General features: G+C 48.2%; 1 protein-coding gene across 2 annotated transcripts in view; it reads left to right on the forward strand.

Annotated features, from left to right (window-relative positions):
- htr4 (5-hydroxytryptamine receptor 4) overlaps window positions 1-18,663 on the forward strand; it is an 83,401-nt gene that overhangs the window by 45,366 nt on the left and 19,372 nt on the right. For both annotated transcript variants that reach the window (XM_037461500.2, XM_037461498.2), the window contains exons 5-6: window positions 10,263-10,416; window positions 14,302-14,879. In XM_037461500.2, coding sequence (XP_037317397.1) covers window positions 10,263-10,416; window positions 14,302-14,879 — 732 coding nt within the window. The remainder of the gene's footprint in view (window positions 1-10,262; window positions 10,417-14,301; window positions 14,880-18,663) is intronic.

The raw sequence follows: 18,663 nt of genomic DNA on the forward strand, positions 1-18,663 counted from the left end.
CAAACCAGACCAAAGCGAGGCCAGCCCCCTTCATTACCCTCCAGGTTATTAAAAATGAGTTCATTAAGGAAAAAAAACAGGTTGGATTACTCGATAATTAGGTGAGGTAGAGCGCTAATAGTAATACAATGTTTTGTATTTCTGTTTCATTCTTAGTTCACTTTTTGATTTGCACACTTCTTTTTTTAAATTAATTTCTTTTTTGAAGCAATCATGAAATTGTTTTCGACAGAATGAGCAAACACAAGCACATTTTAGCTCTCACTATCTTTAAAAAACTTTTTTCCATGAGGCCCGTTGACGTTTTCGTAACAATTCAATATCAATCGAGGAAAGTGCACGCAACTGATGAATAATGCATAACAAACAATCATTAACTTTTACCATACATTTTTGTCCTCATGAATACATATTTGTCCTAATGAAAAAGGCTTTTGACAACAGACACTCAGCTTCCATAGCTATAAACATATGCATACATTTTAAAAGGTGCTTTTACAGTTTCTACAGTGAAATGCAAATTTCTCTAAGAGGTGTAGTAAAAGACAGCAATGTTTACCTTCCAAGTGGTGAGCAGCTATTTAACCATCGAGCTGTATTTACAGACCATTTGAGAATCATCATCATGTGTATGGTTGTATGAGAGAAAAACTGCTAGAAAGACAATATGAAATTATGTCTTCATGTTTGTCACGGTTTGGTCTCTCTTCCTGTGTTATTTTGTAGTTTTCATGTCTCTTGTGTTCCTGGGTAACTTCACTTCCTGCCTTGTCCTGTGATTGCCTGATTGATTCCACCTGTGTCCAATCACCTGCACCTCCCTTGTGTATTTAAGCCCTGTGTGCCTGTTGTCCAGTGTCGTGTCATTGTCTATATGTTCCCCGCTGTTGGAGCACGTTATTGGTTTTGTCAGGAATAAAGAGCACTTTTTGATCGAGAACCTCTGCATTTGAGTCCTGCTTCCGCCTGCTTCAGCACCGACCCTGACAGAATGACACGACCAAGGAAGGACTCAGCAGACTCCTGGTACGACTTGGGCCCGGAATACCTGGATGTGAGGAGCCCGTTTTTCCAGCGCAAGACGAACTTCATTTTTGGTCCCAGGGGCTATCAGAAGGCGTGCCTGGAAATAAGGGACCTCCTCAACCCGAGGAAGAGCCCGAGGAGGAGGAGGATACGAACCCCTCCAGCCCCGGCTCCTGACTCGGCCCAAAGACGCTCGCCCCAGCCCGTTCCTGCGCCGAGACGTCCGTCAGCGCCCGTTCCGGCGCCGAGACGCCCGTCAGCGCCCGTTCCGGCGCCGAGACGCCCGTCAGCGCCCGTTCCGGCGCCGAGACGCCCGTCAGCGCCCGTTCCGGCGCCGAGACGCCCGTCAGCGCCCGTTCCGGCGCCGAGACGCCCGTCAGCGCCCGTTCCGGCGCCGAGACGCCCGTCAGCGCCCGTTCCGGCGCCCGTTCCGGCGCCGAGACGCCCGTCGGCGCCCGTTCCGGCCCCCAGAGTCCAGTCTCCGCCCGTTCCGGCCCCCAGAGTCCAGTCTCCGCCCGTTCCGGCCCCCAGAGTCCAGTCTCCGCCCGTTCCGGCCCCCAGAGTCCAGTCTCCGCCCGTTCCGGCCCCCAGAGTCCAGTCTCCGCCCGTTCCGGCCCCCAGAGTCCAGTCTCCGCCCGTTCCGGCCCCCAGAGTCCAGTCTCCGCCCGTTCCGGCCCCCAGAGTCCAGTCTCCGCCCGTTCCGGCCCCCAGAGTCCAGTCTCCGCCCGTTCCGGCCCCCAGAGTCCAGTCTCCGCCCGTTCCGGCCCCCAGAGTCCAGTCTCCGCCCGTTCCGGCCCCCAGAGTCCAGTCTCCGCCCGTTCCGGCCCCCAGAGTCCAGTCTCCGCCCGTTCCGGCCCCCAGAGTCCAGTCTCCGCCCGTTCCGGCCCCCAGAGTCCAGTCTCCGCCCGTTCCGGCCCCCAGAGTCCAGTCTCCGCCCGTTCCGGCCCCCAGAGTCCAGTCTCCGCCCGTTCCGGCCCCCAGAGTCCAGTCTCCGCCCGTTCCGGCCCCCAGAGTCCAGTCTCCGCCCGTTCCGGCCCCCAGAGTCCAGTCTCCGCCCGTTCCGGCCCCCAGAGTCCAGTCTCCGCCCGTTCCGGCCCCCAGAGTCCAGTCTCCGCCCGTTCCGGCCCCCAGAGTCCAGTCTCCGCCCGTTCCGGCCCCCAGAGTCCAGTCTCCGCCCGTTCCGGCCCCCAGAGTCCAGTCTCCGCCCGTTCCGGCCCCCAGAGTCCAGTCTCCGCCCGTTCCGGCCCCCAGAGTCCAGTCTCCGCCCGTTCCGGCCCCCAGAGTCCAGTCTCCTTCCCCGCCCCCACGGCCCCCGACGATGACCCCTCCCTCCCACCCTCTTGTGACCGCCTGGAAGTCGGTCCTTGAAGGGGGGGTGGGGTCAGGGGTTGGGCCGGAGCCCCAAGCCTCGACGACGCCGGAGCCGCACTGCTCGGCGCCCCCCGCCACGACGACGCCGCAGCCGCACTGCTCGGCGCCCCCCGCCACGACGACGCCGCAGCCGCACTGCTCGGCGCCCCCCTCCGCGACGACGCCGCAGCCGCACAGCTCGGCGCCCCCCGCCACGAGGCACGGCCGCCGCAGCGGTCGGCCCCCCGAGACCCTGAAGCCCGGCCGCCGTAGCGGTCGGCCCCCCGAGACCCGGAAGCCCGGCCGCCGTAGCGGTCGCCCCCCCGAGACCCTGAAGCCCGGCCGCCGTAGCGGTCGCCCCCCCGAGACCCTGAAGCCCGGTCGCCGTAGCGGTAGACCCCCCGAAGGACCCGACGAGTGGCCGCCATCACCCTGAGTTCCCTGCGCGGTCCAAGATCGTTGGGTTCCCACCCTCCCTCCCCTTGTCTGTGTTTCTCTGGTTCTGTTCCCCTTGAGGACCGTCTGGAATTCGGTCCTTGAGGGGGGGGTTCTGTCACGGTTTGGTCTCTCTTCCTGTGTTATTTTGTAGTTTTCATGTCTCTTGTGTTCCTGGGTAACTTCACTTCCTGCCTTGTCCTGTGATTGCCTGATTGATTCCACCTGTGTCCAATCACCTGCACCTCCCTTGTGTATTTAAGCCCTGTGTGCCTGTTGTCCAGTGTCGTGTCATTGTCTATATGTTCCCCGCTGTTGGAGCACGTTATTGGTTTTGTCAGGAATAAAGAGCACTTTTTGATCGAGAACCTCTGCATTTGAGTCCTGCTTCCGCCTGCTTCAGCACCGACCCTGACAATGTTAAACTGCAAGAGGAGACGACAAACTAATGAAACTCCCAGTGAGTTTCCGTGAAACGTTCGAGATCTTTGTATGTTCTGCTGGATATTTAAAAAATGTGATCAAAGGCATTAGAGATCCTCACAAGTCTGACAAGACTTGGTACTGGATTGGTTTGGCAATCCTCCTCTATTACCTGAACTTTCCGAGGGAAAGTCTTTAAACTTGGATTCTGTTCTGATGGACCATTTAGAGCAGTGGTTCTCAAATGGTGGGTCGCGACCAACTAGTGGGTCGCGGACCCGTTTTTAGTGGGTCGCGGGACGTTGCATGGGAAAATAGAAAAAAGGGACTTTTTGTAAAGTGTCGTTTTTTTTGCCGGCTCGTCCGTCCATGTTATCAGTTGGCGCCGCAAAGACAACCGCTAGCACCCTGAGGGCTGATGAGACTAACCGATAGCACCCCCCCCCCCGCCGAAAGGAGGGATTACGCTTTAAGTCTAGCAAATTTCCACAAGGCCTATAACTGAATCTGAATGGAATGGAAATGAGTCAACAGGTGCATGTAGGTAAAACACCTTCAAACATCGAGAACTGAACACAGCATAGATTTAAACTAGCCAGCAACAGAGTAAAGTAGCCCTGATTTATCATACCTGGTCCTTTTAACTGACCCTGTTCAACCTCTCGGGCTGCTCATCTGCCTGTGGCCATGGTAACGCCGTTGAGTCCTAGCAGCAGAGGATGAAAGGCACATCTGCCCCAGAGGCCTAAGTTAGGCCAAACAGCCTAATTCCAGTGACTGAGTGGCTCCATGGGAGCGGCACGGGTTAGTGTCCCTAGGTGAGCGCGTGTTGACCATGCAACGAGGGAAACAGGCCTTGGCGTGTTGACCATGCAAGGAGGGAAACGAGCCTTAGCGTGTTGACCATGCAACGAGGGATCTAGGCCTTGATTTACCCCAAACTGTCGGAGATCGGAGCAAGCAGCATCCTTCTAATTGACATTTCCCACTGCATATTCTTCACACATCGTACCACGGTGTTGCATCGCTAATGAGATTAGTAGAAACAAAATGAAGGAAATATAGATTTCAACCGTGCCACATTTTTCGCTGCGGGTCTGAATTGCTGATGATAGATTTACGTTAATGGCTGATACAGAGCATGCATTTGTTGTTCTGTTAAAGCAGCTGGTACACAAAGCTGCGGGCTGTTTGCTTTTACCACTGCCCTGAGAAATGTCAGACATTTTTAAATGTTACATTTTTATAATTATCCATGGTTGTTATCTGCATGAACATACCCCATTCTAATAAAAATGAAATAATTGGCAGTAGTAGTTTGGATTAAGTGTGTTTTACACATAATCCAAACCCTGGAGCAAGTCTTTGGAAGTTTAGAGAAAAATGTGTGAGAAGGAGAAAACAGCCTGAAATATTAAAGCAATAGATAAAGTTGCCAATTATTCATTTCCCTCAGCATTGAAACCTTTATGAAGGTGTTCCTCAAGGATCCGTCCAGGGCTCCCTTTGTGTTGGAATCTGCAAACGCATTTACCATTGAAGTTGGAGATGCTATACAACAACAAAGCTGGACAGAAACTCTCTCTTCCTTCAACACGGGAGACCTGGCCTGACCCGTTTTTATGTGCTAAAGCAAGGCAACGAATCAGTGAAATCTTCTGACTGATGTAGGATGTAGAGCGCGGCGTATGGGGTCCAGTCAGCATTTCTCGTCCAAAGTGAGAGGATTTATAAGACAGGACTGACTTGTAGCACAACACAAACGTTTTCAGACCTTCTGATGACAAACTGATGGAAAAAAAGAATCCCTTCCGAGAAGTTTTTGATTTTTGATGAAGAGCAGAGGCAGTTTTCTGATGTCATTTGTAGCTTCCAGCATACTGAATAAAAAATAGTAACAGACCAGGGCAGAAAACAAACACATTTCTCTGGTATATTATTTTAATGAAGCTCTAAAAGGAAGCATCTGTGGACCGCATCACTGGAGGAGAAAGAGAATAAACACAGAAGGAAACAATGAGAAACCTTTGAATACATAAAATAAAAGAATTTAGAGAACAACAAAAAAAATGACAAACATTTCCACCACATTACCATTTTATTTGTTTCCTGCTGCTGTCAAACTCTGTCGCCGCATGGAGAAGACTTCTCCTGACCCCAGAACGAATGCTCTGCTGAGCTGTTGACGGAGCGTTGCAGAAACACAACGTGGCGTAAACATCAGAACCGCCTTGTTCTGGGACACACAAGGTCTGCGAAGCCCCCACTTTCTGAAGCGTAGGCCACATTAGTCGACTAAGTAATCGACTAATTCGTTTGAATTAACTACAGGAGGATGAATGCCCATTTGGTGATTTGGGATCATTATCAAACCATCAGTCTGTGTCTTAGGTCTATAGCAGTGCTGCCCGTTGTGTCTCTAGCACACAAGTGGTTTTTAGTATTTAGTTTTGATTTTGACCTCTCTTTGCAGGAAAAGCACAGATGTTACAAACATAAATAGCCATGGATGAGGTGTCCCAGTAAACCATGGCGGCGTGACAGTGAGCCGCGATGTACCATTACCCCGAAATGAAAGATGCTGCATGCAGCAATCACTCATTTTATATTTTACTATGGGAACAGGTCACATTCTGTCCGGTGACTCAATTAATGTTTTCCCCATCTGAGTTTAAGCCTATCGTAGCTTTGCTCTCATCTGACCTTCAAGCGGGTCAGAGGTCGCTGCAGCTGCTGAGACTAAAAACACCAGAACGCCGATGTGAACGAGCCGAAAGCGGCAGCGAGAAAGAACTCGGCTAACAGATAGCAGCTTGCATACGTGACAAGAGGAGGAGAGAGAAAAGAGAGGGAAGCAGAGAAGAAAAAAGAGAGAAAGCGAGAGAACGCAGAGGATAAGAGAACATCTGCAGGATAGAGCTTCTCATTCACCCAACGTCAGCTGAAGATGGGCTGAAAAGGACTGAATGCAAATGAATTCAGACTAAATAATACCAGAGCCGCCACGAGGAGGATGCTGCCACACAAAAGGCATCGAGTGAAGAGGCCAACACACCCAAGAGACATTGAGACTGAGACAACTGAAGGACCAGAAGAAGTGACGAAGAGAGGAAGTGAGGTAGATAGGAAAAATAAAAGACTTAAAAACGGTTACAAAATCTTCAAAAATGCAACTAGTTGGAAAAATGTTTTCAAAATATGTATATTTGAAATCCAAAGGCAAAGTTTATGTCAGAACAAGTGGAGGAAATGTTCATTGAAATTGATTTATTCCACTAATCAAAAAGTCCCCCGGCACAATGCCTGGATTTTCCCAAGATCACACGAGCTTCCATCTGCTAGGAGATCATTTAGTTTCAAGACAACAGGAAGAGTTTAAAACGTTTACACACTGGTCCTGGTCTGTAATGCGTTGGCATTTAGCCCATAAGGAAGTAGCCGTAGCCCTTATTCAGCGCAGGTCCTTCTTATGTTCTTGTGATGGGTCGGGCCAGACCGAAGGCCAGGAGGCGGGGCGAATGGGGCTGCTATTGTGCCGTTGAGGATGCATTATTAGTCTCACTGAACCCAAACCAACATTGAGCACTAATTGGGGGCCACTGGGGCCACACTACCAGCTAATGCAAATGACTGCACGTCATGATTAATCTACAGCAGTGATGTTAATATGGCATATTAACATTTGAAATGAAGAGTGTGTGATAAGGACTTGTGTCAATATAGAGCTTTGTGTAGACAAAAAAAGGGACAAAAAAGAGAAAATTATGTTCAGAAGGGAATATGAACTACACTACAGAGCGGCTCTGGGATGCAGAGTCCGTCACTCAAGAGGCCCAGAAAGCTATAGGGACAGAGTTAGAGGGATAAGGAGAGAGAGAGAGCGGAGGGACCCAGGAGGCTGAAGACAGCGAAGCCTGTCATAGAGTGATATGTCTGCATTTGCTCTGCAGCCCATTGTCTCCTCCATGCCGCTTTTCTGCACGGGACTAAGCCCCCGCTGTTGTTATTGCAACGCCGCCCCGTCAACATCGATCCGAGCGCTCCGAAGGAAAGGCAGCCGAGGCTGACCAGCCCGTCAGTGCCATGGCGGTGCAGTTTAGTCAGTGTAGCGAGGTATGTGACACGTATCACTCAAGATCACATGCTCAGCCCGTCCCTTCGAACGCGGACGTCCAGAGTGCTGCCGGTCCTCTTGTCCTGACATGTGATCCCGTCGCATTGGATCAGATCCACTCGGCTTCACCAGGTGCATCTGATCCGGCCGATCATCTGGTTCGGAGTAGGTTCTGATGTTGCAGGTGATAAACAAGCAGTTCTTTGGCTGTGACATCCTCATGTTAGTGTAAACTCTCATGTTCTGGATTTGTTTCTCCCTCCTGTTAGTGTTGCTTGTAGAACAAGTTCATGCGGAGGCCTCTGAAGTCAGAGGTTCACGAGACGATCGGCATAAGCTGTTTCAATTCTGTTTTTTTTGCTCAAACTTGCTTAAAAAGTGCCCCATGACTCTTTTCTGAATATATTGAATGTGTCATTTTATAATCAACGTTCTCTGAGTTTATCAGTGGCTTCCCGATGCCTACAGAATAACCCGGTGGACGTTTCCATCTGTGAGTAAAAAAATATCAGAAATGAAAGCAGAGGAAACTGGCGATGCAGGTGAATGTGTCGTATAATAAGCACTTAGTTTGCACACAGCTGCTTTGTTCGAGGAAAGAATCGAAGGTCCCGCAGCAGCCCGCGAACGAGGACTAACGACGAACGTCCTTTCGCGTTCGGGCTGCTCTCAGAAACCAGCGTCCACGTAAATAACGTCTGAATAGAAATGTCAGAAATAAACAGAGAGAAATGTTTTGTAGATCAAAAGGAAACGGGGGCCATTTAAAGTGCTCGCGGTCAGGACGTGCTGTCATTCAACCGTGCTGCGTCTGCTTCTAATCTTCCCCAGGTCCGTGTGCGTGTGTGTGTGTGTGTGTGTGTGTGAGGGTGCATGTTTTTTTGTAAATATTCAAGCTTCTGGGAGTGCGCGTGCTTGTGCATTCGGACGTTTCTATTCACACGATGCAAGACGTCTCTCTTGTGCCCTTTTTGTCACTCGGGCCAAATCCACTCCCACAGAATCCTTTAAGACGTCTAGTTGGTGCGATTCAAACAGAAAGGGGCCTCTTGACCTTTTTTTATTTGCAGACCACACACAGTATACACAGCCTCTCCAAATTACCGATGGCTGCGAAATGCCACGCACTAAAAGTAGTCAATGAGGTAAGACCATAGCTGGGGAGGCGGTGAGACGGAGACGGAGTGGATCAGCTTCAGTGCTGCTGCCGAGGAGTGTTCAGTCCTCTGAGGACAACTCTGCGTTGGAGAGGACGACTTTCAGGGTTTGAACCTCAATCAGGGAAAAAACATAGTACAACATAGTATATTATCTACTGCTTTGATTCTTTTTTTTTGTGATGATGTGATCAGAGTGAACTGACAGACCTTTCCTGCTACTTCCAATCCAGTCTGAATGAGGTCATATTGCCCTTAATCAATCTCGTTTGGGTGCTGATATTCTCTTGAGTAACCTGGCTTTGATTTCTCAAATAAACACCTTCACGGTGTAAAGGATGTGGAGGTGTCTTCCTCTGTGTTCTTCGTCCTTTTCCTATCATACTTAACGGTAAGAGCGCTCAGTATCTACACATACACACACACACACACACACAGCCATCAACGGGGCCAGGTGAAATGATTTTGAGGAATTGTAGTAATATGCAATCCAGCCTCTGTCATTTGCCCTTTAATAGGGATCAACACCCTTCTCTCTTTTCTGAAACCCGCCCAGCTTTTCCTCCTCCCTTTTCCTTCCTCTATCTTCCGTCTTCCTTCCCACTTTCCTCTCCATTTTGCCCCTTTCTCCCCGCGTTCCCCTTTCCTCTCCTCAGACTCTTCTTCCCCTCTTTTTGTGCCGACTCTCTATCTCTCTCTCGCTCATTCTCCCTCTGCAGGGCGCACATTCACGGCCTTTCTCTCTCTCTCTCTCTATTCATGCGGTTCGGAGCCAGCGTCGGCTGAGCGCTATCACCGGCTGACAGCATGCTGTTACCCGCCGCATTGTCTGATATCAAGTTCGCGCACACACACACACACACACACACACTCAGACACCCACTAAGGAACGCTCGCTGGCGCAGATGTGTGTGTGTTCTGGTTGGGTTTGAGTTGCAAGGATCCAAAGACAAATAAAAATTTGAGAGGTGCTTATTGGGATAATCCGGCTGTAAGGGATCGCTTTTTGTTTCTCTCATTTCAGAAGACAGAGGCCCTCGTGTACGTACTCTTGCAAACTGTGATACTTCATCTTGTTTAATTGTTAATGTTATTTTAAACACAAAAAGGTTAAAAAAAACTTTGGTGAAAGCTACTTTTAAAGGGAGAGAATGACAAAACATAAACATGCTCAAAAACCGGCAGGAATGGTGGATGAAGGGACGGGAAAACGTGTTCTAATGCTCAATCATTGGTGCTTAGCATATTATTGCAAAAAGCTTTGGCAGCAACCCCCTCTTGTGTTGCCAATGGGCTCATTAAAAAGAAAAGAAAGAATGAAACACAGGGAGGGAGTGAAAAGCCATTTTTCCATTTTTTCAGTTGCTCTTCATTTATTGCCCTTATTTGGTGGGGGTATTATTCCCTGAGATTATGAAGTATTATGGTAATGGTGTCTGCCAGTGAGGGAGACAAACAGCCAGAGACGTTGACATTTCATTAATTGTATTACCATCATAATGCTGACATCTGTCTCTATTGTACGTTGTCCTCGTATTTCTGTCTTTTTCATTTTGACATTGAAAATAAATCCTTAAGTCGGCTCTTTCAAAATCTCCTCCGAGCAAAGCCGAGGTCCCGAGAGAAGCTTAAAAGTCGTATTTTACGTGCTGACATCTGAGTTCTTTTTTTCTAGCAAAAAACCCCTGATTCGACTCAATCATTATTATTATCAATGAATCGCTCGGTCATCCTTTCTCCCTGTCATCGGTCCCCAGGTACTACGCTATCTGCTGCCAGCCTCTGGTCTACCAGAACAAAATGACGCCCATGCGAGTGGCCCTGATGATGGGCGGCTGCTGGGTTATTCCCACCTTCATCTCCTTCCTGCCCATCATGCTCGGCTGGAACAGCATCGGCATCGACCACCTGGTGAGTCCTTCTGTTTGTTTGTGCGCTCTCGCCCTGGGGAGGTGGTTAAAACGAGCAACGCGCGTCGGTTCGATACTTTGGAGCCAGAAATAGTCGAAAACACCCCCCCCCCCTCCTACCCTCCCCCCACACACACACACACACACAAAATGAAAAGTTTATTAACATAATGCTGTGAGGTGAAGATCCAAGTTCTCTGACGGGGAGAAAAAGAAATGAGAAGAAGCAGTCGAAAGAAGCAAAACAAACCATCGAAAAACAGAAACCACAATTACTACCAGAATTTCTTGATAAACAAATTCCTTTCCTGAGGACTTTGTGTTGTTTACGAGACGCAAATGCTTGATCTGTTGCTGTGGCAACAACATCCACACGTCAGACAGAAACCCGAAGGACGGGGGCCACCGACGCCGCAGACACGGAGCTCTTTCTTTATTTCAAGCATTTCAAAGATGAGTCACTGCCATGAGTTTTTTTTTTTTTTTGAATGTCAATTAGGACTCAAACTGAGGGGAAAGGCAGGGAGAGGGATGAGAAGAAATAGTCTGCTGCAAAATGCAAAAAAAGCACTTTGAAGGTATTAGAAGAGAGCTTCACCCCAACCCGGGCTTAGGATCAATGTGAAGGGAAAGCAAGGCGCTTGAGGCTGGTTGAAGATCAGTAAAGCATGTGAAATGACACTCAGGGCGCAGAGGGGTTTCATTTTGTTTTAACCAGCCAAGAAGCCCACTTTGTGTAGCCCTGCAGCAATGGAAGCAGCTAACAGCATTAGCTCGATAAGTTGATGAATATTATCTAGAAAGACTCCAGAAAAGCCCATCTCTTCAGGACAATGAACGCGCTGAACAAGGAAATCTGGCTTTTGTGTGCACATGAATTAGATTGGGGTAATTTATTAGAGTCTTCAGCCAAGGAACTGTGGTTAAAAATGCTGCTTTGTTGATATCAAAGACAAAGTACTTTAGTGTTGGCTGCCAAATGTGTAGAGAATTCTTAAACCTAATCTTTCATTTTCAGTTTTCTTCGCAAGATTCACTTCTATTTTGTCACCTTTTTTATATTTATCTGTCTCTATGCTTGATTTAATATCTCTGATATCTCGCCGTCTCGTCGCTTTAATTTGCGGCTTTTCCTCACTTCTTCTCTTTTTTAGATGCAATAATAAAATAAACTTAAAACGCATAAAACATGACCCAAAGAACTAGGTCACGGGTACGAGCGGCAGAAATGTGGGATTTCGGAGACGCTGCTCCTTTGCGTTAAAAGAAGGAGCCAGTTGATCCAGGTTTGGGCACCTGGTAAGGATGCACCCATGGCACCTCCCTGAGGAGGTGTTCCAGCTGGGAGTGGGCCCCCAGGGGGGGGGGGGGGGGGGGGGAGACCCGGGACTAGGTGGAGCTGCTGCCCTCTCGACCCGACCCCGGATAAGCGGTTCAAAATGGATGGATACGAGCATGACCATGAATATATGCAGTATGTGATAATTGTTTTTTGTGCAAAGAAAGTCGGGATGACTGAATGAAAACGAGCGTGCGAGTGCATGAGGGGAGAAACAGAGCGTCGACCCGGCTCGCCCCTTTCCGTCTTCACCCGGACGCCAGCGGGAGTTTCCTCCGAGCTAAGCGTCAGCGGGAGGACCGGCTGGCTGGTGGTTGGCAGCGAATCCCTCATGACACACACATACACACACACACAGACACACACACACACAAAGAGTTCACAGGAGCAGTCTGAAGGCAGCGGGGTCCTCTTTGGGTCCAATTAGAGCCGTTGAATATTCCGAGCAGTCGGTCAGTTCTGGCACAAAGTGGCACAAAGGCAACAGTCACACCGTCTGTTTGGGACTGGTTCCCCTCGTGGAATGCAGCGCTCTGATTGGTCAGGGATCGGTCTGTGGATTCCTCACCGAATCACGTGGTGTAGGTCCAGAGGTCCTCTCTGTTCTGAAGTGTTTTAAAGTGGGCCCTATGAGTCAAATATTAGATTGATTTTCCAGGACTTGTTCTTAAGAACAACCCGTGTTTACATTCTGGCTCCGAGACAAAAACCAGGAGACAAATGAGCCGACGGTTAATAACGGGGGGGGGGGGGGGGGGTGACTCATCCTTAATCCGACATGAGTAAAAATAATCCAAAATAATCAATCAAGACCTAATCGGCTAGGAGGGAGGCGCCCCTTCAACCACATATCAACGTGAGTTCTGATCCCCACGAGAGGAAGTGCTGCAGCCGCAGAAGGAACTGTAAGAAAACTAAATGCTGAGGCTGCTGTTGTGAAAGCTGGTGGTTCCTAAACTCTGAGAAAAAACTGAACGTCACGTGGTTGTGTTTTGCGACACCGGCGGCAGAAATAATACCACTCAGAAAAGCTTCTTTTTTTGACCATGGAGCTTTTTCCCAAATTGCTCGTGAAGTGGTTTTTCTCTTTTCAAAATCTCTGGTTTAATCAGAGGATTGTTTTGCATCAGCATGATGAAGAGCGGATTAGTCAAAAGCAGACAGCGCTATCATAATCTATTAATCTCTTAATCTAATTCAGATGTCACTCTATGAAATGACACGCTTTCAGAATATCTTATGATCAGATCATAGCATCATCGGCCCTTTCTTGTAGCTATGGTTACACTTCGTTATTCAGTCATGGGTGTCTGCTGCAAACTATTCTAAGGCTGTCAATGCCGCAGTTTCTTATTTTATCTTTTCATGTGTTGGGCACACAAAATTGTATTCTATAATGCTGTTTCAGTATTTGAGTATATTTTTTATGCAAGCACTCTTGCATAAACAACTTGTGTTAGCATGAATGATCAAGATGTCGTCTCCTTTTAAAACCCCTCGTTCATGAAGCCAAGTTTGGTGTGTCTTCACATCCGCTCCGTTAACAAGCTGTCAGGATTGTGGAATTTGGCACTGTGGATCTACAACGAGAATAATCCAACAGAGTCTATACATTTTTCCAGAGATGAGGAATATTTTCCTTCTAAAGCAGATTTAGGTTGGAATGAGTGACGTGTTACTGAGAACTGCTTCCACTGTGCGCTTTGGCTAAGCAGAATAAATCCATACAGAAAATAACACTGAAGTACAGATAAAATAGTCAATTACTATCTAATATATCGCTTTTGTCACGCGTTTTATTGTCTGCGTCCCTGCAGCAGCGGGAATAGCCTCCACTCTCACCTAGAATCACTTAAACATTTCAAACGTGCCTTTGTTTACACACGAGGGAGCGTCAGTTCAGTCAGTTCATCAGATGTCAGTTTGTGGGATTGAGTGGAATCACGTGTGCATGATTGATAGAAATAAAACATGAATGTAGTTCCTTGAACAAATTATAGTTATATTTTCACTCTTTATCTTCAATAAAAATTGGGATTTGACAAAAACAAACAACATATACGTGAGTCAGAAGTCTTCCGATCTCCGTTTGGTCGTATGTTTGAGTTAATTAAAAAGTCAAAGGAGAAATTGGATTCAGGCCACGTCGATGCTCTCCAAGTGACACTTGACCCCCCGCCTGGCTGCCGCGTTGTGTGTGGATTCGATTGAGTGATGTGTGGGCAGTGCTTTGTGCCGTCGGTGAGGGCCGATGAACCGTTAAGTCGCTCTTCATGTCCCCCCACGTCCACAGAGGTCCCCTCGACGTGATGAGTCAGTCGTACTTGGTCCCCCGAATAGAAGCCACAGCTTAGTTTCCGCTTACGGAAGCACAAGGCGGCATTAATCGTGTTTCTCAAGCGTTCCACGATGGTTTTTAATCCTAGTTTAAAATGCTACAACATGCTATCGACCTAGAAGATCCCTTTGACCCTACCCTTGACCCGAGCTGCTCCTCTAACTCCCCCCCCCCCCCCCCCCTCTGATGTGACTCCCTTTTTTCCCCAGATTGAAGAGCGGAGCTACAGCGAGGGCACCAACTCCACGTCCTGCGTCTTCATGGTGAACAAACCCTACGCGCTCACCTGCTCCGTGGTGGCCTTCTACATCCCCCTGGTCCTCATGGTGCTGGCCTACCAGAGGATCTACGTCACGGCCCGCGCTCACGCCCTGCAGATCGGCGTGCTGCAGCGGGCGGGCGGGGGCGGCGGCGCCTCCGGGGTGGGCGCGGACTCCGCCGACCACCAGCGCAACCACCGCATGCGGACGGAGACCAAGGCGGCGAAGACGCTGTGCATCATCATGGGGTGTTTCTGCCTGTGCTGGGCGCCGTTCTTCATCACCAACGTGGTGGACCCCTTCATAGACTACACGGTGCCGGACAAGCTGTGGGCGGCCTGCCTGTGGCTGGGCTACATCAACTCCATGCTGAACCCCATCCTCTACGCCTTCCTCAACAAGTCCTTCCGCCGTGCCTTCCTCATCATCCTGTGCTGCGGGAGGAAGAGGTACCGCCGGCCGTCCCTGCTGGGCTCCGCCGCCCCCTGCACGGCCACGCAGGTCAACGGCTCCGCGCATGTGCTCAAGTGAGTCTTTGTTTGTTTTGATCAGATTGATGGTATCAAAGTTCTGGAAGAGCAGCAGCGACCTGAGTCCTTTCAGTGCAGAACACGTTTCAGCCAACCTTGCATTTCCTTTTTTGTGTGTAGCTAATCCACGACTTGCTCTTCGGTTTCTCACATTTTCTCTACCTGGATGTAACCAAAGGGAGCTCACAGCACACAGGGGGCGCCATTTGTCCTCCACATGCCCCTCATACAGTAAGCGCTGCAGACGTTTAAGGGAATGATGTTCGGCACGGTGAAATGGCGAGTGGCAACATCACGTTGTTATGAAAATGATTTGTTTTGGGAGGTTGGAAAGTGATGACATCATCTCTGTCATTGCCTATGGTTCCCCGGAGCTTTCTAAACGTTGAACCTGAGAAGAAGAGTCTGAAGGTAACGTGCACTTTGTAGTGGCCCAAGTATAGACACAGGGAGTAAATGAATAATGCATAGTATCACAGCAGTGGGCATAACCCTGAGACCCCACTCAGTTGTGTTCTCCTCCGTGAGCCTGCGTATCTCCTCTTTGGTGTGTGTGAAGGACAAAAAAAAATAGATCTCCACCAGGTGTGTGTGTGTGTGTGTGTGTGTGTGTGTGCGACGACCTCGGTTGTAATGTTGGATTTAATGAACACGATGAAAGGTGTGAGTGTGAGTCCTTGGCCATGCAGCCATAGACGTGCACCCAAAATACTCACTCAGTTTGCCAGATTATCAGTGGACAGACACAGAGATGCACACCAAGAGAGACCCATGACCGGTGTCATTATCTCCTGAGGCGCATCACAATTATAATTACAGAGGAATAAGTAACAGAAACACAGAGATACTGAGGTTTTCTCTAGAGTCAGAACACAGTGACTCAATGTGTGTCACATCAATGGGGATCTAAAACAGAGCTTCAACCAAATTGTTAATAAACATGTGGTATAAGTGACCCGGAGTCATAAAGGCCTTGCCCAATGTTTTTTCTGAGTACGAGTAGCCACTCTTAGAAGACCCTCTGTTTTGTTTCCTTTATTCACAAAGGTTGTGCTTCATCTTTCTAAAGAGTAGCAACCAGGAGCTGCTTTGTGTTGTTCAGCTTTAGGTCATGATGTGAATACAGACCGAGACTGTTGGAGTGTTTGGTTTTTGTCTTCAGCTCCGAAAGCTTCACCATCAATCGTTGTGGATTTAAAAAGACCCTTCTATGAACATTTTCAGCATGTTGAGTCTTCTGTGCTTCCTTTGACCTGAAGGCTTCATGTTTGTGACATTGTAAGGAGGCTACAATGAAATAAAGGGTTCCATCTGACCTCATTATGCTATTTATTTAAGCCGAAACCCCAAAGTAAAGACTTTTACTACGACCTCCAGAAGACGCGCATTCATTACGGCCGGCGGCCTTTCTTAGAGGGAAACATTCACACTTGCAGCAACCGTATCAAGCCGCAGTGGCACTTTGGTCCTTTTTCTTCCCATCCAGTAAAGGTCAGAAGTGACTTCACTTCAGTCCACAATGACTTTTTCTAATGAGAAGGAACAATTCACACATCTGCAGACTAGGTCTTCCCCTCAGGCAGAGACAGGTCTAAAACAGGTTGGAATGAATTAACACCTTTTCTTTACATGATGAATCACGGTAAAAAGAACTGAACTGCATCCACATACACGAGTAAATTCTGTCAAAGACAAATGATGTGGGAGAAATGTTCTGAAAGAGCAAGTCCGTCTAATACTAAATCTTAGTATTATTAAGTGCCTTATCCTCCTGCACGCTGATGCTGCAGATTCTTTGAGTTTGTTTGTGTCACTCTTGAGTTTTGTTGAAATAGCCGTTGTAATGTTGAGACACCAGATGTGCCACGTTCATCTTAAATGGTGTTGATGCTTGTTGTATTAAATCAATGAGTACGTTTATTACAACGTAGTGGCCCTGACCAAACTAAGTGCAATATTTTCAATCAAAGTCTGACATTTATGGACGTCCTCTAGAGAGTTGTTACTACGGTTTGAAAGGGAGCAATTAATGTGCGCTGCATTCATGTGGAAGTCATCTGTGCACTCATTATTTTACTGAGAAGTGAGCACTACTGCACAAAAATTACATGTATCATATATAAAAATTTAAAGTAACACCAGGAGATCACCAGGGATTTGAGATATTATCTGTCCTTAATCCTTAATTCTCCTGCAAATTACCAAGCAGGCTTAACCAAAAGCAGATGCCATCTAATAGTCGGCCTCTTCCCCAATGTGGGAGCAACATTCCCTTCCAGTTGCACGTGTAGTTTGGTTCACTCTCCAAGAGAGACGACAGGTCCAGAGTCGCTCTGCCTCCCCCGCGGACCTCATTAGCTGCAGTCTCCACTCTTCAGCAAATGTAACACCAGGCTTTACATACAATGTGTGGGGGTTGGCGTTCCTCCTTTTGGATGTTAACACATCTCCTGATATACGAGACCTTTAATGTTTCAGTTCTTCCACGTTTCCTCACTCATTATGCCTCCCATTGCGCTGGTGTCTCAGGAAATCAGGGGTTTCGGGGGTTTTATTCTGGAAGACATCCAGAAACGTTCACATGTGGCGTCTGAAAACATGTGGACGTGCCACTTTCATCCTTTTCCGGGGCTCCTGTTCGTCGACTGTTACTAAGCAACAAAAAAAGTTCTGCATGCCGTGGCGGCAGCTTCGGCAGCGGCAGCGGCGGCAACGTTGAGGATATTTAGCAGTGAGCTGCGCTGACTGAAGTGGACAAAGTAAACAAAGGAGAAGAGATTTCCAGCACCTTAAATGAAGGGAGATTCACAGCTCCATGCACCCCGGGTCAGTTTGGCCTTCATATCCGGATGTTTTCACACACGGTTTAGGTTTTTTTTTTAGGCATCGAGTTTTCACACAGTGAAGAGATTCATCGCATAATGAACAGCGAGCCAGTGTGGTCGTGTTTATAGCAACTTTTTAATAACAGGGCCGCTGCTTTCTTAATTAGCTTTGAGATGAAATGAAATGTCGGCCTGATAGAAGGCAAGTTACAGGCGTCTGGACGATATTAGTGCAGGAATGAGAGGGACAGGAGAAGGAAGGCTCTCCCAGACGGTTCCATGTGTGTGTGGACATTAAGACATCAGTACATTTAATTCCCTTCTTTTATTCTTCTATTTGGATTAAAAACAGCTGAATACTAGCCATTAGACTTCGCGGGTTGGATAAAGGCCTGATGAAGATGCCTGGTGAAACTGAAATAAGGAACCGTGAGGATGTTGGATGCGATTTTACAGATTCTCGCGTAAAGCCAGAGGAAAGGTGGAATATTTGGGTTTGTGCTTGTGGGTTTACGTGAAAGTAGCGCGTCACCGCTTCCTCCTGAAAAGAGGTGAAGGTCTGCGATTCTCTTTTCCAGTCGGTTCATTCTTAATTAAGATCAGAAAACAGATCGAGACGCCTGAGGACATGAAGAAAGCGGAGTGGTCGATGCAGACACAGATCGGCTGGTTCGATGGTTCTCTTGGTGCACTGATCGAATTGATCCTACAGGCCCCCCGCCCCCCCCCCGCTCATAATCAGTCTGTTCTTAATCAGAAGATCCCAATCCATGATACAGTTACATATTCCACGGTACTCTTTCTTGTGTATTTGAGTAAAAAATACAAAATATTTGTATTTTTCTCTCTTTTGTCTTTCTCTAACGATTGTGACCTTTACGTCCCTCTCTGATGATGTCGGGGAGGTACACGAGAAAGAAAACCTTTAAGGTTACAGACCGAAAAAAGAAATTGAT

Source organism: Pungitius pungitius, chromosome 2 (assembly GCF_949316345.1).
Source record: "Pungitius pungitius chromosome 2, fPunPun2.1, whole genome shotgun sequence".
Taxonomy (NCBI): domain Eukaryota; kingdom Metazoa; phylum Chordata; class Actinopteri; order Perciformes; family Gasterosteidae; genus Pungitius; species Pungitius pungitius.